We start from the raw sequence: 23,263 nt of genomic DNA on the forward strand, positions 1-23,263 counted from the left end.
AGCTATAGAACCAAGGTTTCCAAGTGGTAAAGTTGAAGATATCCCTTCAAGAGTTTTGGACTCCATCATGATTTGCTATGGACGACCAGGAATATGTTTCAGTTGTCGTAGCACAATCCCTTCCTCTGTTCGTCGATTGATTGTAACAACACAGAATGAGCGATATCATCAAATATGTACTTCCAATTAACAATTGACGGTAACCGCAGGTGGAGCATGATCTGCTTACTTTAGATAAACACTTTTTAAGTTGGGTTTGTGTATAATATAATATAATATTTTAATCATTTGAAGGTTTTGACAACAAATATAAATTTGAAGGCACAAGGAAATCGAAATGATTTTAATGTTGATTTACTTAATTTATCCTAAATGAGATGTACGACAATCTTGAGTTGCAGTAATTAGTTGTTGTTTGCATTTATGTATTTTAAACGTTCGATTTATAATGAATACGTTTAATCTAGGTGCGTCGGGATTGAAGTATAAAGGTGGTGGTATATTGAATGATCCTCAACCATTTTTTGGTAAGTGTAAAACATAGTTTCGAAGCATTGAAAAATGCACAGAGTGTGCACAATAAATAAATTACCGGCCAACAGCACAAATTAAAATGGAAGTATTAACTATTTTCATAGAAGAAAAAAACAAGACGCGCAAAATACCAAGGTAGAACCATTTATTTGACGAAATAAAAAAACGACAAAAGACAAAAAAATAGTCAGATGAACCCATCCAGAAACCAATAGAACTCAAGTTGAAAATGCACAAACGAGACAAATTAATATCAACTAGAATAGTGTACGGTACAATCAACATCAAACGACTCCAACAGCGAAGACGCATAGCTACCTTTTCGAACACTACGTTCTCTGATTTTTTAACGTGGGTATGATATCAGCTGATCCAATACCTGTCGATTGTTCAAATTAAGGATTTGTATCTTATTATACTGATATTGGTCGTGTAATTTAATAATGGGAATCGTGATACGTTGTAGTATTTAAATGCGTTTAGGTTTACATTTCCCTGACTGTTTAAATTATGTAACAGTGATTAAATTTTCTCTAAGAAGTCTGCTCAGTAAAAAATAATATCTTTTAGATAAACGAATTAATTGTGATTAGATTGTTAGGAGATAAAGGGTACTTGTCAGATATATTAGATTTTGGTTGATCTTCCTTTTTTAAAGTCACCCTACGATACAAAAAAATAAATGACATCACGAAAAATATATCAAAACTTTAGCATGGTAATGCCCTGATACTTTGACCCTGCCTTTTTTTTTAAATTTCTTTTCGGCACTATTTCACTTATCCAATTAATTACTTCATGGTCTTTGAAGTTTTTAAATCTACAGATAATTGACCTAATACTTTATCGGATTGACAGATGCTCAAAGCAAGCTGCCATCCCAGTGAATTTTTATTTTTTTAACTGGTTTAAACCGAAAACCCCTGGTTTTGGTGGTGTTCTTATTGCTCGTTATTTAGTTTTCTATGTTGTGTTTTGTAGACTGATGTTTTGACCATTTTCGTTTTTGGCAAGGCGTTGGTAGTTTGTCATTGACTCATGAGTTTGACGATCCCTTTGTTGTATTCCGCCTGTCTTTTATGATTACCTGCTCCGTACCGTTTGGTCGGTACAAATAACAGCGAAAACCTAATATTTTAGTACCAAAATATTGGTCATAAAAATGCAAAACTTTATAACTGCAACTAAAACTAACCTGCAAGCAATCAAGCAGGCATTTAGTATTACAACAACATGCTAAATACGATGCATACATCTCTTTCTTGTCATTTCTCACTATTAATTATTTCTTGTAACTTTTTTTATATCAAAAGTAGAACGCACTCAATGTAGTGTTTAATTGTCTTCCGCCATCTTTGATCTCAAAATATGTCTAATCGCTATTTGGGACCTGCGACATATTTTTCGCGTTCTTGTGCTAATGTTTTATCCGGAAATTGATAAAAAGGGAACATTTCATCACTTCGGTTGGTGCAAACATCCAAATACTCGAAAGAAATTCGATGGGTACTTGGCTCCTCTATTTGTTGTCGATGGAATGTCATTTTCTAACGCAGTGTCATTCCAATTTGTCCAATGTAACATTAGCAGCAACTTTCGCATTGAACCATAACATAAAATATAATAAATTTTCCGATGCGCAAGTAAATGTTTTTTTTCCCATATTAACGATTCCGCTTGTTTCAAAACAAAATTACTTCCCTTCCAAATTATTTGACCAATATACCACAGTTTGATCGTATGCATTTTTTCACAGTCGTTTCAAAAATACTTGTTTCAAATTTTGTAAAAATGTTCTTTAGATAATCGACTGTTTTCAATGTGATTTATTTGTGTAGTGCCTTGTGAACTATTGTTTGTCTTTACGTCATGAAGTAATCTGTTTTGCTTGATCTATGCTTTTCAATGACACGCCATGCTATTTTCTTATCCTTATTTGATATTTGACCTATACTTTGAAGACCTTTAGTTTTCCCAATTTAACAGATATGTGCATGTGCATCTGGTCCTTATATAAACAGAGGTAGCTGTACAGGTGAAATGAATAAATACACCTGTCACGTGGACATATATATATGGGGCATTCGACCTCATTCGGATTCTTATTTTACTTTCGAAATCCTTGGATCTTATAAAAAGATATACTGATAAGCATCTTAAATTATTGTCTATTAAATCTGATGAAATAATTCTTAACGAGTGCAAAACATTCCATCAATCATCAAAATCAAGTTTAAAATCATATTAAATAAAAAAGCTATTAATAGCAGCAGGTCAAAATTTAGAACATAAGTTACTATGCATACAGGACAAACAAACTTTGAATACAAAATGTGTTATATTCTTAGAACTAAACACCGATTGCTAAGTTCTAGAAATAATAAAAAAAAAAGAAATCTATTTCATATTCTTAAAACATAATAACGCTTGTAAATCATTGTTATTTCTGTGAACAAAAACCGCCAAAACTAACAATCAGAAAAAAAGACAAACATGAACGAAAAATCGCCTTTGGTTACAAAGAAAGTAAAGCTAGAAAATCGTTAAGATTTTAACCCATGAACACCAGTGAAGCGAACTTTGCCAATACTGATATTTGAAAAAAGCTGTTTAATAAAGGCAATAGTAGTATACCGTTGTTTAATAGTCATAAATCGTTTTAACTGAACCAAATCCGGGTTACAAACCAAAACTGAGGGAAACACATCAATTATAAGAGAAAACAAAACAGAACAACAGAAACACTTAACTGCTACAAAAACAAACGCCAACATACATAAACACGGACTATGTAACTTCCATATTCCTGACCGTTTAAAACCGTCATGTAAACATACACTTAAAAGGGCATTAGCTGTCAAATTGATGGTAACCCATCTGACTCAAATTCTCATATTTCATTTATACCATACTAAAACGTATATCCAAATTACAAAAGTCTATCATAAACAATTAACAATGCATGTACTCGATAAAATGTATCAAAATTTCGTGTGTACTTTTGTTTTGATATCATCTAATTAACCATCGAGATGGCATCCGAAGACTGCCTGCCGACGGTCATATAACCCGATATAAACATAAATATCATTATATAAGATAGCGACCACGTGCAATTGAATTTTTCTAGTTCTGTTTGATTTCATATTTGAGGTTAAAAAGTATGTTTATCATCGTATCTGTATCAGAATGATTTTTTGTAAATTGAACCAGTCAACCAAATAGTTCATCTGTGTTTCACTTTCAATGTTGACATTCTTTTCCTTTCAAAAGCTGAATACATGCGTAACCCATCTCCAGTTAAGGGATTAAATTGAAGGTGATAAGAATACAAGTTCATTGAGGTCTAATTATTCACTTATTTTGACAAAATTAAAACCAAATTGCAGTTGCCTGCTAAAAGCGAATTATTATTTCACTATATCACTTTCATATCTTGTAGCTAATGCCCCTCTTAGTGTAATAAAAACGCTAGAAAGATGGTAAAACATTTTTCCTAAAGAAAAAGGAATGAAAATTCTATTAAAATAGCAAGATATAAAAATAGTATATATATACATAAGAAAAGCTGTCTATTATATATTCAAAGCATTTTCAAAATTATGATTAGAAAATGGTTCTTACCATATAAAATTTTCAATCAATAGTTTTCAAATAATCCAAAAAATAAAAACAATCTACATATAAACACGGTCTATGCTAATGGCCTGCAACAACTTGAAAAAAAAGTACAATTGCAAGCTGGTCAAATCAACAAAAAAAGTGACATTTTATTCATTCAAGAAACCAATTTACAAACAAATTAAAGTACACATAAGAAAAAGAATTTGGTGAAAATCTTTTTAGAAGTGACGGGATAAGCAATTCACGTTGGGTGGCAATTTTGATAAAAGATACAACCAATTTTTAATACATCGATTAACATTGTCAATCATGTGTCTTTGATTACTATTTTACATCTGGTTGTTTATTTTATTAAAAGGACATATCTTATTGTTGCACTTGACAATCCCTTGATGTTATGTGTATTACAATTTAACAATGATCCACTGATTATTAAACCATAGGTTATGTAGGATATTTCGGAAAAAAAGAAGGTTATGGTATAAATGGTGGTGGAGCATCTAGTAAGTACTTAATCAAATTTGAAAATATATGTAGCTATGTGAGCGAAATACGCTTAAGAAATAAAAAGCCTATTACACGAACAATATATGGTAAGGGATACCACACCAACTACATGTATGATAAAAGGAGAATTAAAATTCAGTAATTGATACACGAACAAGTATAAACAAAAGCAACAAAACAGGTGTAGATGTACTTAACGGATGTCAAGTTGGTTCAATATTCAACATTCAACATTTTTTTTTGTTAAAATTTTTTATCTTTCAATTGTTTTTTTTTTTAAATTCGATTTCAACATTTTCAACATTCAACATTCGTTTTCAACATTCGTATTTCAACATTCAACATTCGATTTCAATATTTAGCATTCGTTTTCAACATTCGTAGTTCAACATTCAACATTCGATTTCAATATTTAGCATTCGTTTTCAACATTCGTTTTTCAACCATGTCAACATTCAACACTCGACTTCAACATTCAACATTCGTTTTTCAACATTCGTTTTTCAACATTCGTTTTCAACATTCAACATTTGTTTTCAATTAGTTTTTTCAACATTCGATTTCAACATTTTCAACATTCAACATTCTTTTTCAACATGCGTTTTTCAACATTCAACATTCGATTTCAACATTCAACATTCGTTTTCAATATTTACCATTCGTTTTCAACAATCGTTTTACAACCATGTCAACATTCAACACTCGATTTCAACATTCAACATTCGTTTTCAACATTCAATATTTGTTTTCAACATTCGTTTTTCAACATTCAACATTCGATTTCAACATTAAACATTTTTTTATCAACATTCAACATTCGTTTTCAACATTCAACATTCGTTTTCAACACTCAACAATCGTTTTTCAACATCAAATTTCAACATTCAACATTCGTTTTTCAACATTTGTTTTCAACATTCAACATTTGTTTTCAACATTTGTATTTCAACATTTAACATTCGATTTCAACATCCAACATTCGTTTTTCAATATTCAACATTCGTTTTTAACATTCAACATTCAACATTCAAAATTGTTTTTGTCGAAATCTTTTTTTTTTTTTTTTTTTTTCATTTTTTTTTTTCAACATTCGATTTCAGCATTCAGCATTCGTTTTTCAACGTTCGTTTTCAACATTCAACATTCATTTTTCGATTTCAACTTTCAACATTCAACATTTGTTTTTCAACATTCGTTTTGAACATTAAAATTCGTTTTCAACATTCGTATTTCAACATTCCACATTGGATTTCAACATTCAACATTCGTTTTTCAACATTCAACATTCGTTTACAAAATTCAACCTTTAATTTCAACATTCAACATTCAAAAATTTTTTTGTCAAATTTTTTTTTTCAACATTCAACATTCGTTTTTTTTAACCTACAACAATCGTTTTCAACATTCAACATTCGTTTTTCAACATTCGATTTCAACATTCATCATTCGACTTCAACTTTCAACATTCAACATTCGTTTTTCAACATTCGTTTTGAACATTAACATTCGTTTTCAACATTCGTATTTCATCATTCAACATTGGATTTCAACATTCAACATTCGTTTACAAAATCCAACCTTCGATTTCAACATTCAACATTAAAAAAAAAATGTTTTCAATTTTTTTTTTAACGTAAGTTTTCAACATTCAACATTCGTTTTTTGTAACATTCAACAATCGTTTTCAACATTCAACATTCATTTTTCAACATTCGTTTTCAACATTGAACATTCGTTTTGAACATTCGATTTCAACATTAAATGAAAATTGTTTGTGTCAAAATGTTTTTTTTTTTCAACGTAAGTTTTTAACATTCAACATTCGTTTTTTTTTACATTCAACAATCGTTTTCAACATTCAACATTCGTTTTTTCAACATTCGTTTTTTCAACATTCGATTTTAACATTCAACATTCGTTTTTTCAACATTTGATTTCAACATTCAACATTCATTTTCAACATTCAACATTCGTTTTTCAACATTCGTTTTTCAACATTCGTTTTAAACATTCATTTTCAACATTCAACATTCGTTTTGAACATTTGATTTCAACATTGAATGAAATTTCTTTTTTGTCAAAATGTTTTTTTTTCAATTTTTTTTTTCAACGTAAGTTTTTAACATTCAGCATTCGTTTTTTTCAACATTCAACAATCGTTTTCAACAATTAACATTCGTTTTGAACATTCGATTTCAACATTCAATGAAAATTGTTTTTGTCAAAATGTTTTTTTTTCAAATTTTATTTTTCAACATAAGTTTTCAACATTCAGCATTCGTTTTTAACACTCAACATTCGTTTTTCAACACTCAACATTCGTTTTCAACATTCAACATTCGATTTAAACATTCTACTTTCAAAATTTTATTTTTTAAATTTTATTTTTTCCTTTTTTTTCTTTTTTTCAACATTCGGTTTCAGCATTCAACATTCGTTTTCAACATTGAACATTCGATTTTCAACGTTCGCTTTCAACATTCAACATTCGCTTTTCAACATTCAACATTCGTTTTTCAACACTCAACATTCGTTTTCAACATTCAACATTCGATTTAAACATTCTACTTTCAAAATTTTATTTTTTAAATTTTATTTTTTCCTTTTTTTTCTTTTTTTCAACATTCGGTTTCAGCATTCAACATTCGTTTTCAACATTGAACATTCGATTTTCAACGTTCGCTTTCAACATTCAACATTCGCTTTTCAACATTCAACATTCGTTTTTCTACATTCAACATTCGTTTTTAACATTCAACATTCGTTTTCAACATTCATATTTCAACATTCAACCTTCGATTTCAACATTCAGCATTCAACAAATTTTTTGTCAAACTTTTTTTTCTTTTTTTCAACATTCGATTTCAGCATTCAACATTCGTTTTTAACATTCAACATTCGATTTTCAACGTTCGCTTTCAACATTCAACATTCGATTTCAACATTCAACATTCGTATTTCAACATTCAACATTCGATTTTAACATTCAACATTCGGTTTTCAACATTCAACATTCGTTTTCAACATTCAACATTCGTTTTCAACATTCAACTTTCTGCATTCCAGTTATCAAAATCCTGACTATCAAAAGGATCCTCATACTTTTCAACACCACATTCAACACACATGTAACCTGGAATAAACTCGTGAAGGGATCCTGTGGTGATATTCACACGTTTGAACTTATGTGTAACACACCCTATTTCTGGAGGATTTTCATTGCTGTCATCTGACGTCATTTTCACTGCTACTATCATCGAACACAGTTAAATATTCCTCAAAATCCTATTTCTGTATTCATTCTTTATATTAAACGACATAGAATTAAAGTCCTATTTGCATAGATCTGTACTTTCTATTTTCTTTGGTGCTGGTGAGATCGATGGTGACAAATCCGTAAGGTTCAGACAAACAGTGATTGCACTAAGTCTAAAACTCTTCAAAGGTTAAATCTGAACAATGATTGCGGTAAATGTGTTAAGAATGCATCAATACCGCTGCGTTGTTTTGTTGAGGGTAAACCATCAACAACATCGATCAGGGTTAGGGGACATTTTCCTTTGACGGATAATATATTACACATATCCTCTTTTGAGTACCCTTTTTCGAATGCTTTGTGCAAGAGTTGATAGATGGGTTGGTGAGGAGATATCCCAAAGACATACAAACAATTATAATCTAACCACCCCAATAATCTGTTCTCTAATCGACCGCTGCGGGAGGAGGAAGTGTTTACTTCTGTTTACAGTAGTTTCATTGTATGAGATATCTTCAACCTCCATTTATGTGAATAAAATGACAATCTATTGTTTAAAATATAAGACGAATACGGAGACGAAAAGGCGCTTTGAAATGACGACTAGCAATGGACGGCAAAGAAAGGGTGTAATCTGCAGCGTGTGCGATTCAAAGAAATCTCAGTTTGTGAGTACTACCGATGGTGGCTTCATGAACAAACTGATAAACAATCTACCGGTGCAAATGCATCTCCATCTTCAGGGACACAACTTCACAGGACCTGGTACTAAGTTGCATAAGCGACTCAATGATAATGGAACACCCAAATATTGGTCTAAACCCATTAATAAAGTGATGAAGTTGCGTATCGTTATGATCTCTGTTATACTCAACACAAAGATAAAAACACTAGCAACTCTGTAAGTGATAAAAAAAGCTTAGTCAATTAGACACCATCAACAATTCAACCATGAGAGAGAAGATGGACCGCGGTATTGTTAGACCTATCATCGGTACCAAAGTGCGATTTGGTTTGGGGATTAAAAAAACAAATGAATTAGTAGCAGAATTACACAAACCAGTTCGACGTAAGTTCTTAAAATATACGTGGGTTCGTTGGAGGTGTGGATGACATTTGGACTGCAGATTAAGTCGATATGAGCTCCTTTTTCTCGCGATAACAAAGGATTTAGGGATTTTGAGTATCATTCATGTGTTCTCCAAATACGGTTAGCTAGGACCGCTCAAAAACAAGAAAGGTGTCATTGTTAAAGATGCCTTCTAAGCGGTATTCAAATCATCACGCATTCCCAAAAAGCTAAACAGACAAATGAACTGAATTTTACAACAAGGAGGTCAAGGAGTTACTTCATAAGCATGATATTGAACTATATTCCACCGAGAATAAAGAAAAGTCGAGTGTAGTTGAACGCTGGAAACGCACCATGAAGGAGAAAATGTTTAAATACTTTTCAGTCAACTCCACGCGCACAAACATTGATGTGTTGGGTGACCTTGTTTACCAGTACAACACTTCCAAGCACAGATCCATTAAAATTACTTATGTGGTCGCAAGTCAGAAGGAACATGAATACAAAGTGTACTGGAACTTGTATGGTGGCAATTCTCCCATGCAACAGGCTAGGTTTAAAATAGGTGATAAAGTTCGAATCACCAAAAAGAAAGGTCTTTTTGAAAAAGGATACACCCTTAGGTGGACCGAAGATGTATTTATTGTGTCCCAAGTGTTAAACACTCATCCCCAAACCTACCGTCTCATGGATTTCAATGACGAGAAAAAACAAGGTTCCTTCTATGAGCCCGAACTTCAAAAGACTATTCATAATTGTACTACATCGAAAAGGTCTTGCGATAATGAACCAAGAGTGGTGTGACAGAGGTCTTTGTCAAATGGAGAGGGTACCGTAAGTCATTCAATTCTTGGATCAAACAATCAGACATGTGTAAGCTTTTCGTTCTTAGGTCATTTCCCAAAACCACAAAGGTTAACCCTAGGCATGTTTCAAATGAACAAACATCCTTAGCATGTCTAATGTTTCCTTGTTTTCCTCTTCCATCGCCAACGAGCGTTCCACCAGTGCATCGAATTTTTTTTGCGTGGCGGTTTTAATCTTATCTAATTTTCCCCGAGTTCCTGTTGCAGGGTGGTTTCAGACTTATCAACTTTTTCCTTTGATTGTTGCATCATATCCTTTCTCTATTCGTTTTATATTCGTGTTCATCTGGTTACACTCGGGTTACACTTCGAATAGTAATTGTAATTCTAATTGTCTCGTATTGTCTTTCAATTTTTGCATGACCCATCGTTCTGTTGCAGCATCCATATCCTGACTTGGATGTTTTAGGTTGGTAATACGATTGTCGTTCATGTTTAGATCTTCGAGGAAATTACTCTTTCTTTTTTTTTCCATAAAATTCTAACTTGTTTGTCATTGTTTTATTTATAGCTACAATGAAAACACGACTTCATCAAAAGGTTGACCTTCCGACAGCAATTTTAATACATACAAACAAAAGTGTCCACATACCACTGTTGCTCCCTCCTGCAGTTCATCGGAGTTATAGTAAATTTTAGGTTCTAGGTAGTCAACCATCTCAATGGGTGGTGTGAGGCCATAAGAGTCAAAGTACACCTCTGTGAATTAGTTCTTAAACGTTCAATGTGTTCCTGGACCTATTGAGGTGTCATGGTTTAAAATACCACACTCATTTATGTGCAGTTTGGGTGGTAGGGTATCTCACATAAACTCACCTCTAACATGAGGTATCTCAAGAGCATTTGATTAAGATTTCACCATTAAGTGTATACTTGATTCGCGTCTTCAAATGTTGCACTAGTATACACACCTGATTAATCTCTACATTATCAGGTGCCAATGGATAGTCATTATAGTCATCATGAAGTTCTGAGGATACTCGAGATCGCATTCTACTATGCATCCATCCTTGTGATCGTCTGGATAGTTTAAGATGTTGTCAATTTCCTCTGGTTTCACACACTCGAACTCTTCTGTAGGTAAAGGTGGTGCCATAGCCCATCCATACAAATTGTTGGCATCTAGGTAGGTTAAGTATTTGATGGGTTGTGTGTTGTCATAATCACTCATGTATTTGTTGTTCGCCTTACCATGTCGATGATTTATCTGAGCAACACCTCCTCTTGCTGCTTTCTCAAACATGAGTAGAATAGCTGGATCATATAATTTTTCCAATTTAACTTCTGTAATTTTAAGTGCTGCTTTGTATGCTAATCCTGGTGATGTGTAGTAATGCATTGGGTCAAGACCATATTTCTCTATGCAAATATCCCTGAAGTTCTCAAAGGTGTCCTCTAGTATAGCCACATCGCTTTTTAGGTAGAGATTGTGGTAGTCTTGCATCGTTTGACATCCAAATGCTTTAAACACACGTTGAGCGTGTGCATAATCCTCATCGATGATGTGCTCACCGTAAAGTTTGCTAAAGAACTCGTCCTTGAGTGGTAGTTCTGTTTCCCTAATCTGTGCTGGGTCATCCCTGTAATCACAAGGATACACTCCCTTCCTAATCATTTTAAATACAGTTGATCTGTCCTTCACCAAATCCTAATTTCTTCACGAACAAATGAGCGTCATACCCATTTAGATTGTGGAAAACAATAGGAACAAATTTTGGAAGTCGATACTCCAAGTTACACTCATTGTGTGCTGCGCCACGATACTTACCCGTGAGGTGATCGTGATCTCGAACCTTGTCTCCACCCAATACTCTACCGCAAATGTGACAGTGCTGCAAAACTCTTTTTATATTCCTCCGTCATCACCATTTGTTTCTTGTCTCTGTAAATTTCAAAAATCTCCCTCACCTCCTGCTCCATTTGTTGAACAAACTATTCGCTACATCTTCCCCACAGTAAACCTCTTATTCTGTGTAGTCTCCGTAAGCGTACTTTACACGATAACAAAGACCTGATGGTCGGTGTCGTTGATACGCCTTGTAGGCCTGTGACGAATCGGGCTGGCAGGTGTCAATCTTTTCCGTAAAACATTCAAAATCTGCCTAAAAAGGTAAATAGAATATTCATTATACGTTTGTGATTTTGAAAACTTGTAAAGGTTCCTTTTTCAGCATCTTAATTCTAACTTTATCCTTCTGATTGCAATATTTCATGTGTTCGTTTAAAATGTCTTGTCTAGAAAAGTGATTCCAACAACTACTGATTCTTTGTAATTTGTCACTTGAGAAGTAAAAAGGCGTGGTAAGCTCTTAATCGAACAGTAATGTTCTTTGCTGTTGGCGTTTTTAAAACGAAGAGGTCTACATGTCTCACACCGGTGTTCTTATTGTCTTTCAAATTTATCGATCGCCTTGAGTGACAGTCACCCTGGAAATTCAATACCGTCGAACTTGAGCTCATCAACCAACTGTGTGTATTGACTTACCCGGTTGGTACTTTTCTGGTCTACCTTATCATGATGGAGTGCTGATAGAATAGCAAAGCACAAGCATTCCTGATCCTTATTGTATCGGATCGATAAACATTATAACTTTGATTGATAATTAATTTTGGATTGTATGGCGATTATTTAATCTGATAACATTTCCGATATTAGTATTGATTTTATGACGTATTTATCCTGAACTGATGATGTGATAAAGTACAGTATACGTTAAAGAAGTGGTACTCCATATAATGGAGGTATTATTATGAGTAGAAAAGTACAGTATACAGACTCGTTTCTTTCCCCTTTCTCGATTAAGCCTAGAATGGTTTTTGAACTTGTTTTGTTCATCCTGGAAAACAAACAAGTTAATAGCAAATGATTGATATGAAATAGGCCGTCAAAGCGTAAGTGATATCAACATTATTGTTTATCGAATGTTTGAACTGCTAATTGTGTCTAATTAACTGTTATCAATCGCGATGTCAACATATATATAACTTGTGACTTGTGTGTTATTTGAATATTGTCATATTGTGTATTTTTAGGTTGAAACATCATTTACAATAAAAAGTTACAGTCTTTGACGAATTATCTTCATACACTTATTCTGTACGTTGATAATGGCCTTCTTTTGGAAAGTTTTGATAGAGTTGCTATCTACGAATCCCTTCAGTGGATTACAAATGTCCATCCACTATCTTCACGCATATACTTTGCCATATTTTCCTTAACCTTTTCAGTCATAAATGAAATTTCCAATTCAAGGTCCGTTGATTGAGTGATGTGATAGTTATAACGAAGGAGAGAATGACGTAGGTACTCTCTCCAGTAGTGGGGTTTGTTTTCACCAACTCCACTTGAAGCACTAATTGCACCTTCAAACCCTTCTTTTTGGTAAGTGCTTCTGTTATTTTACTTGAAATGGAGCTTTCACTTGCTTTAAAAAACTTATCTAAATCACGTTTTTTCAAAGGCTCATTGGTCATCGTACCAAATATACCATTTATCAGTTACTTTAATTTCGTCTTCAACCGGTGCATTTTCAATGTCATTTCTTACCAATTAGAGTAGATTGTCTTTCCTTAGCCGAGAGTACTTGGTAATGTTGTGTCTCTTTGTGAGTGTTTTCGCCTCCTTCATGGAAAAAACCTCTTCGCGGGGAAATTTTCAGTTGGTTTTCTCTTCAAAGAGCTTTATCAAATTCTTCTTTGAGAGTTTGCTGTAGCTCCTCAAACCCTCATCCTTAGCTATTTGACGGAGTTCCTTCGAGGTCTTTTTTACCTGTATTTTTCTTCCAAATATCAACATTTTCTTCATCCTGATTGGATGGTTGTTTTCTGTGTCTCCAGCACAGTTCGTCTGTTCCATGTTTACTCTTACAAAACCCATTATTCCTCCTCATTTTTGCGTCGCAAAATGTTTTAACAAATTGAGCACCGCAGCTTTCAGATGGTATAAATTTAAATGTCGGCCAAGATGGGCCAGGCATTTCTTCATCGTTAATTTTATTTGAATTCATATTCATTTTATTACTATTACCACTTTTGTTTAAGGTGTATAAATCCATATTAGTATTATAAATTGTCATTCTTTTACTTATTTTAATCTTGGATTCCATATTACTTTTATCAACACCTCCTTTTATGATGTTTCTATTATTTTGAATTGATTCCATATTACTTCTATCAACACATCCCTTTAAGGTGTTTTTATTAATCTTAATCGATTCCATATTACTTATAACAACACCTCCCTTTAAAGTGTCTTTATTAATTTGAATTGATTCCATATTACTTTTATCATCACATCCTTTAAGGTATTTCTAGCATTGTTTGTATAATTACTTAGTTACTCATTCAAACGCTGTGTTCGTTGACCATATATATTTAATTTTGGAGGTAAGATGCAGAATTTCTACTATAAAATTGGAAGTGCCGCAGACTTATGGTGCATGCGTTATAGGGTAAAATGTTCCATCACCTCTACAGGCATCACTCCGCTACGCTTCGTGATTATGCTCCGTTAGGTGATGGAACGTTTTCACAAAAACCACTATTTAATAATTTCTAATCCAGCAAAACACTTTTTTATTTTTTTTTTTACTTTCTTAAAGGATCGTATGGAATTACTCATTGTTTGTCTTTTTTATTAATTTTAAAACCTGTATTTTTCAACAAAGGCTCCTTCAAAAGATTCCTTTTCTTTGTTAAGTCTACTACAGGCCCATACCCTAGTTGTTTCCCCTTCTCTATTTTTCAAAGAAAGTATTTTACTTTTTCTAAACTTACCATCTACATCTATTACCTGTAAAGTTGTATAAATCACTCCGTTGTTGAGTTCTTTCCATTTTAAAGTTTCTTGATTTTGCCACTGTACCTTTTCATCAAAAGCTTTGTCATTTGTTAAATCATCTTGTAAGAAAGCCACATTATTATTATCAGTTGTCATTATTTTATTTATTTCAATTTTGGATTCCATATTACTTTTATTAACACCTTCTTTAAAAGCGTTTTTGACATTCTTTAAAAAAGCCATATTATTATTATCAGTTAATTTGAATTTTTGAAATGATTTAATTTTTGTAAAAAAAAAATCTGATATTGTATATTTACTAAGTAACTCGTCGTTTACCATTTATGTTGAATTTTAGAGATGAGATGCTGAATTTATACTACAAAATTGGAAGTGCGGTAGAATCTCAAATTTAACACAACTAACCAAATATTAAAAAAAAATAAAGAAAAATTGAGAAAAAATACAATTTTGAATGTTAAATGTTAAAATCGAATGTTGAATGTTGAAAACGAATGTTGAAAAAAGAATGTTGAATGTTGAAATCAAATGATGAATGTTGAAATACAAATGTTGAATGTTGAAAACAAACGTTGAAAACAGAATATTGAATGTTATAAAACGAATGTTAAATGTTGAAATCAAATGTTGAAAAAAAAATTTAAAAAAAAAAAAAAATTGAATGTTGAATGTTGAAATCGAATGTTGAATTTTAAAAACGAATTGAATCTTGAAATCGAATGTTACAAAAAAAAAATTGAAAAAAAAATTGACAAAAAAAAACCTTTGAATGTTGAATGTTGAAATCGAATGTTGAATGTTGAAAACGAATGATGAATGTTGAAAAACGAATGTTGAATGTTGAATGTTGAAATACAAATGTTGAAAACGAATGTTGAAAAACAAATGTTGAATGTTTAAATCGGATGTTGAAAAAAAAAATTGACAAAAAAAAATTTAGAATGTTGAATGTCGAAATCGAATGTTGAATGTTGAAAACGTATGTTGAATGTTGATTTCGAATGTTGGGGAAAACTAAATTTAAAAAAAAAGTGAAAAATGAATTATTTGAATGTTGAACATTGAAATCGAATGTTGAATGTTGAAAACGAATGTTGAATGTTGAAAACGAATGTTGAATGTTGAAATCGAATGTTGAAAGTTGAAATACGAAGGTTGAAAACGAATGTTGAATGTTGAAAACGAATGTTGAGAAACAAATGTTGAATGTTAAAAACAAATGTTGAATGTTGAAAACGAATGTTGAATGTTGAAATCAGATGTTGAAACAAAAAAAATAATTGACAAAACAATTTTGAATGGTGAATGTTGAAATCGAATGTTGAATGTTGAAAACGTATTTTGAATGTTGAAATCGAATGTTGGGAGAAAAAAAAATTGAAGAAAAAAAAAATTTTGACAAAAAAAATATTGAATGTTGAACGTTGAAATCGAATGTTGAATGTTTAAAACGAATGTTGAATGGTGAAAAACAAATGTTGAATGTTGAAATCGAATGCTGAAAAAAAAATAAAAACAAAAAAAATATTGGAATGTTGAATGTTGAGAACAAATGTTGAATAATGAACAAACGAATGTTGAATGTTGAAATTGAATGTTGAATGTTGAAAAGCGAATGTTGAATGCTGAAATCGAATGTTGAATGTTGAAATACGAATGTTGAAAACGAATGTTGAATGTTGAAATCAAATGTTGAAAAAACAATTGCAAAAAAAAAAATTGAATGTTGAATGTTGAGAACGAATGTTGAGAATGTTGAAAAACGAATGTTGAATGCTGAAATCGAATGTTGAATGTTGAAATACGAATGTTGAAATACGAATGTTGAAAACGAATGTTAAAAACGAATATTGAATGTTGAAATCAAATGTTGAGAAAAAAAAAATTAATGTTGAATGTTGAGAACGAATGCTGAATAATGAAAAAAAACGAATGTTGAATGTTGAAATCGAATGTTGAAAAACAAATTGAAAACACAAATAAATGTGTATGTTGAATTTTGAGGACGAATGTTGAATAATGAACACACGAATGTTGAATGTTTAAATTGAATGTTGGATGTTGAAATACGAATGTTGAATGTTGAAATCGAATGTTGAATGTTGAAATCGAATGTTGAAAGTTGAAATACGAAGGTTGAAAACGAATGTTGAATGTTGAAAACGAATGTTGAGAAATAAATGTTGAATGTTAAAAACAAATGTTGAATGTTGAAAACGAATGTTGAATGTTGAAATCAGATGTTGAAACAAAAAAAATAATTGACAAAACAATTTTGAATAGTGAATGTTGAAATCGAATGTTGAATGTTGAAAACGTATTTTGAATGTTGAAATCGAATGTTGGGAGAAAAAAAAATTGAAGAAAAAAAAAATTTTGACAAAAAAAATATTGAATGTTGAACGTTGAAATCGAATGTTGAATGTTTAAAACGAATGTTGAATGGTGAAAAACAAATGTTGAATGTTGAAATCGAATGCTGAAAAAAAAATGAAAACAAAAAAAATATTGGAATGTTGAATGTTGAGAACAAATGTTGAATAATGAACAAACGAATGTTGAATGTTGAAATCGAATTTTGAAAAAATAATAAATAAAAAAAAAAAAAAATTGAAAATAATAAATTTTCACCAAAAAATTTGAATGTTGAATGTTGAAATCGAATGTTGAATTTTGAAAACGAATTGAATGTTGAATGTTGAAAAACGAATGTTGAATGTTGAAATGCGAATGTTGAAAACGAATCTTGAATGTTGAAAACGAATGTTGAAAAAAAAAAGTTGAAAGTTGAAAACAAATGATGAATGTTGAAATCGGATGTGGAAAAAAAAAAAAATTGACCAAAAAAATTTTGTATGTTGAATGTAGAAATCGAATGTTCAAAACGAATGTTGAATGTTAAAAATGAATATTGAAAAACGAATGTTGAAAAACGAATATTGTATTTTGAAATCGAATGTGTTGAAAAAAAAAAGAAATTTTGAAATGTTGAATGTAAAAATCGAATTTTGAATATGAGAACGTATGTGGAAAAAAAAAGATTGAAAAAAAAAAATGTTTAACAAATTTTGAATGTTGAATGTTGAATATTGAATATTGAACTAACTTGACATCCGTATGTACTTAACAGACTTTAAAAAAGTTAAATGATTAGGAAATAAGTCAAGCCTTATATTTCCCAGCGTCTAGACGATTTATGAATAACAGAACTACCGAAAACTCTAAAAGATCTTCCATCAACACCACATGAAAAAAAAAATATAAACAAATAAACAAATACAGTAATTGTTGAAATTCATCTCATGTTGCGGTGTTAGGTTCTTTTTGAATTCCCATATGCTTACTCTTTTTAATATCGATCAGTAATAAATGCTGTATAAATATGCTGTGCATGTACTGATTTTGTGTCATTGATGGATACCCCATATCCTTTGTTTTCTATTATATATATATTGTATTATATGAGAACCTTTTGTAGTTATCACGATACAATGAAAAAAAGCATCAGAATAGCTCGATCACACATGTTCAGATAAATAAACTGATTAATTAAACTTGGATAATATATTTTTTTATGACCTTTATCAGTACGTTATTCAAATCAGGTTATCTTACACTGCCGAATACATCACCTGTATTTATATCCTAGTTTTTACACTAATCTATCTTTTTTTAATATGATTTCAGTACAAAAACCAAGTTATAATGAACGGCCACTGAAGGAAAATGAAAACCATAAACTTTCAACTACTGTGATCACATTGAATTCAACCACGACTTACTCTCCAGAAATATCTTCAGGCAACGTTTATTTCAGTTTTAAATCAAAATGATATGCACAATACTATTAATCGATTTATACTTTCAACTGATTTGTAAGACACTGATGAGTCTTATGTAATTGACTTGCCAATCTGGCTTACTTATTAATGAAATAGTATCCTTGATTTGTTTAACAAAACGCACACACACACACACACCAACGAGGAACACGCCATGCGGTCAAACGCCAGTAGGTCAACATCCAGTAAAAAAGGTGTTAATATCAAGCAAACACTCTCAGAAGTGAAACACATTTGCAGTCAAAAACCAGGAGGTCACAAACCAGTAAAGAGTGTTGTAACCGCGCATAGAAACACCATGGACATAAACACTATGCCGTCAAACACCAGTAAGTCACCATTTAGTAAACTGGGGATACAACAAAATTTAATCAAACATACTTATGTGTTTGTGTTTATATGATATGCAAATTATTCATTTATGAAATGTCTGCAAATATTTTCTTTATGTTTGTATTTTATAGAGATGACACTGAAGGTCGTGAGAAGAAATGACAGCAAGGAGAAACATTCTTCTTCATTGTTTTCTCAACAAATGAATAAAAGCATAAACGTGAACACGACATTTGCAAGAAAAGGTATAACATAATAATTATTTTTATTTATGAAATATTCCTTGTATTATACATTCGGATTACATTTTAACATCAGGGACACACAATATGATGGCAAAGTCCAAAGACTAATATAACCCGTTTGTAAATATAAGCTTGCAACTAATTTAAGATACCACAACAAATAATGGTTGTACATTTCATAACGGTACGTGCAGAATTATAATTATTGATAGATAGTATGCCTTCTCATGCGGGGGTCAATATGCACAATTGTTTTATGTTACGCGGTAATGGTACCAGTTTCTTTTGTTTCGAACTGCATATAGTAAATTTGCATATTTATGGTGGCTCATAAAAAAGCTGAGACACTAACATATGTTTGGTTTGTTTCACGGGTAGGTAATGGAAAGTGATTTTCCCGTAAAGTATATAGCTTCAAAAGGTGGTGAATAATACAATTCTCACGAAATTGTCACACAAATTAGAACAATTGAATGAAATATCCTTTTTTGAATTTCTCACCTCCAGATTCATTAGAGATATTGAGCAATATCAAATAAGCTCATATCAAATTCCACTAATATCACAGTGTTTGATCGATACATCTTGCGAACATGTTTTTCTACCTTTTATCCCAATCGTAAATGAAATAAGCTCATTTTATAAAATGACCATTCTTATTATTGTTTAAAACATGTATCTCTTTTTAGGGAAAATAACAGATATGTTACCAACTCACATTTCTTCGGTATTTTTTGTTATACTTTTTTGCCTATAACTTTTCTAGCTGACACTGCTTTTCATATATCTGTGCTATTCATAGACATGCATTTACACACTAACTTTAAAGAAATCCTAATTGTTTGTTGATACACCATGAACAAGTTTAAGGAACGTTTCACTACTAATTTTTCTGTCTTTGTTTTTATTTTTGTTTTATTTTCGTCGCAAGGGAAAACAATTGTATAATTATATTACTGAACAGAACATCAATAGATTTCTTTAATCTTTTTTCAATCCGTCACATTATAAATATCCTAGATACTTTTTGTGTGTATGTGCATGAAAGATCAAGACTAGAATATTTTTGTGAAGTGTACATTGTGATATCAATATTTTTGTCACGTCATGGCCTGATGGTGTCATAATTTAGATTATCATTACACATAAAAAAGACTGTTTATCATTTCAAAGAAATATATGATAAGATGTATTATATACTCCCACAAAGAGACAAATTCTGCTAATACTTTACCCGTGTAAATTGTCTGATGATTTTCTAGATGAATGTTTACGGGATGTAAATTCAGAAAATAGAACAACAGATAGCGATCTTTACATTGTTATGATTCATTGTCAAGTAGTTTGTTCAATATGTAAAGGTCCACATTGTGATGTTCCACATTTTAAACATGTACAAGAGACTCAGTGGGGTCTTGGTTGGTTTTGCAAATTAAAATGTACCAAGTGTGCATTCATTTCAGAAAACTATAAAACGGATTCAGTAATTAACGAAGGACTTTTAACTGTTTAGAAAATTGGCTAACGGCCCTATACCCTGAAACGAACCACGAAATACACTTATATTTCGTATTCATAAATGTATGCTACCCTTCCATACATACATGCATCATCCGTCATTTAGGCAAACAAATACTGAAATAGAATAAAATTAAATTATTTGCATAAATATTATGTATAGTTTGAAACAAAAATGTATATCTCTAAGTACTTTTATTGTTTTCTGTGTAGGATATTTGGGATCATTATCAGATAACATTGGTATGTTTCTTGAATCTCGTTAATGTCATGTAATTCCCGAAGTTTTTCTTGCCTTTATTAACATATAAGGGAAAACGACAAACAAATTGTAACCAGGAATCACTATCGACGACATAATATGTTTTTGTAATGTAAACGTTTGAACAGTCATTATAACAACACTCTATTTTTGAAGCATACATGTATGCATTTTTGTTACCTAATGATTACTTATTTTGTGTTATATCTCGTCTCACTATTTCTAATATATACCACCTTTGATTTAGTTTGACGATAAATTTTCATTTCTTTTCTCGTTCTATGAACAACAAATTTATTCATTTTGTAAAAAATATTTCCGTACTCCATGTACTCCTAACAACAAAATTATTTTTATTTATCTGTGAACGTGATTTTAATAAATGGCATTTTGTCCAAAGGTTATAGTTGTCTCTCTGATATTGTTTTACATACACCCTCCCCCTTTTTATTAATTTTGTATTTACATTATGTCATAGATCAAATTAAGTCGTTCAGTGAATGTTTTCTTGATTTTGTTAATATGTCTTTTGATTGAGTTAAGCCATTTTAATTGATATTTCAAAGTGTGTTTTTCTATGTTGTGATGTAACACTATTATTTCGGGTCAGGGTGAAGGTTGGCGCCTCTTAAAACGTTTAAACCTGCTGCATTTGTTTGCACCTGTCCTAAGTCAAGAACCTGTTGTTCAGTGGTTGTCGTTTGTTGATGTGGTTCATAAGTGTTTCTCGTTTCTCGTTTTTTTTTATATAGATTAGACCGTTGGGTTTCCTGTTTGGATGGTTTTACACTAAACAGTTTTAGGGCCCTTTTTAGATTGCTGTTCAATGTGAGCCAAGGCTTCGTGTTGAATGCCGTACTTTGACCTATAATGGTTTACTTTTACAAATTGTGACTTGGATTGAGAGTTGTCTCATTGGAACTCATACCACATCTTCTTATACCTATATAGATGTGTCTAATCGCCACGTGAACTGTACTTGTAACTTTTTACTTATATTTCATGAAGACAATTGTCTTTTCCTATGCTATTACATTCTGTTCAGGAGACGTTATTTTAATGTCAATGAGACAACTACCCACAAGCGATCAAATAACGTGGAATTAAACAACTAACGGTTACTGTACGACATTCAATAATAAGCAAACCTCATTAGTAGTAAGCTATAAAAGGTCCCGACATGACAAAATGTAAAACTATTTAAAACAAAATACCTGCCTGATTTATGAACAAAACAATAAACGACCTGGTGAAGATATATCGCTTCAGACACACCATATTTTTAAAGTTGCATTTTCGATTTTTTAGCACTTGGTAGAAACCACTGCTGTTAGACTGATATTTCCCGAATATATAAGTAGTCATTGGTTCGACACTAAAATGATTGATAACAAACTTTTAAAAAAACTCCCCGTTGATAAATTTGAAAATAATTAAGACACTTAGGTTCTGATTCGATCTGGCAAAGTTGAGCATCTGTTGATTTTCTTATTTTCTTAATGACCCTTTAGTCATAAAGCTTCTCACGTTTTTTTTTTCAATGTATACCTTTTCCACCTCTAAAACAAGCATTTATTCACATTTGGCATTTAAGTTTCGGGGGTTGAGCGGTCTGAAGTACTTTAAGTAATTTCAAAAAGCTTCAGATGCATCAAATAAGTAAAATGTAGTTTCCACCAGTCAAAAAGCTCTACACTTATTAAACAAAGTTAGACCCAAAATTACGACTACATATTGTGATGCCTCTTTTTTCTTAGGTTAAAATACAGTTTTGACTCATACCACGTCACCTTATCATAGATTGGGTAATATTTTAACAAAACCACAAGTACACACAAAACTACAGTAAACATGACGATATTGGCAAATGCTCACATTATCTGCAATCCCCAAGTTTTTAACTTGCTGATATAAGATCAAGAAATCTTATTATCTAATATTGGTGATTCTTTTCGATCGCTTGAAATAATCTGAAAAGAAATTCAATACAATAGAAATACTTAACTATTATTTTCAACTATAGATTTGCGATTTGATGACCTACCAACAATCCTGATATCAGTGTGTGTACTGAATAGAAGATTCTTTAAAGACAAATCTTATAAAGTATAGCGTTTATACTGAACACGAAGATCTGCATTGACGAGATGTGATTACATGTTTGTTGTTTATTTTAACACTAAAATATGCATATTGATATCCTGTTATATTATCTTTATATAGGTTTCTCAGGATCAAACCCATTTTATAGCACTGATGACGAAGCAGATATATCGAATAACATATATAAACGTAAGTTTCCTAAATCTCGTTTTTCTCGTGAATTTGACGTGTCACCATTAAAAAAAAACTGTAGCAATTATATCACTAAGATATATTGACTCGTAGGTATAATTTACCTGG

The 23,263-nt window shown here is 31.5% G+C and overlaps 1 protein-coding gene across 1 annotated transcript in view; it reads left to right on the top strand.

Annotated features, from left to right (window-relative positions):
• The window catches only part of LOC127726993 (uncharacterized), a 153,110-nt gene that overhangs the window by 38,564 nt on the left and 91,283 nt on the right, over positions 1 to 23,263 (top strand). The window contains exons 3-6 of the mRNA XM_052234364.1: positions 4,602 to 4,661; positions 18,348 to 18,461; positions 18,967 to 19,080; positions 23,084 to 23,152. Of these exons, the coding sequence (XP_052090324.1) occupies positions 4,602 to 4,661; positions 18,348 to 18,461; positions 18,967 to 19,080; positions 23,084 to 23,152 (357 nt within the window). The remainder of the gene's footprint in view (positions 1 to 4,601; positions 4,662 to 18,347; positions 18,462 to 18,966; positions 19,081 to 23,083; positions 23,153 to 23,263) is intronic.

The sequence above is a fragment of the Mytilus californianus genome, unplaced genomic scaffold, assembly GCF_021869535.1.
Source record: "Mytilus californianus isolate M0D057914Y unplaced genomic scaffold, xbMytCali1.0.p SCAF_19, whole genome shotgun sequence".
NCBI classification, from domain to species: Eukaryota; Metazoa; Mollusca; class Bivalvia; order Mytilida; family Mytilidae; genus Mytilus; species Mytilus californianus.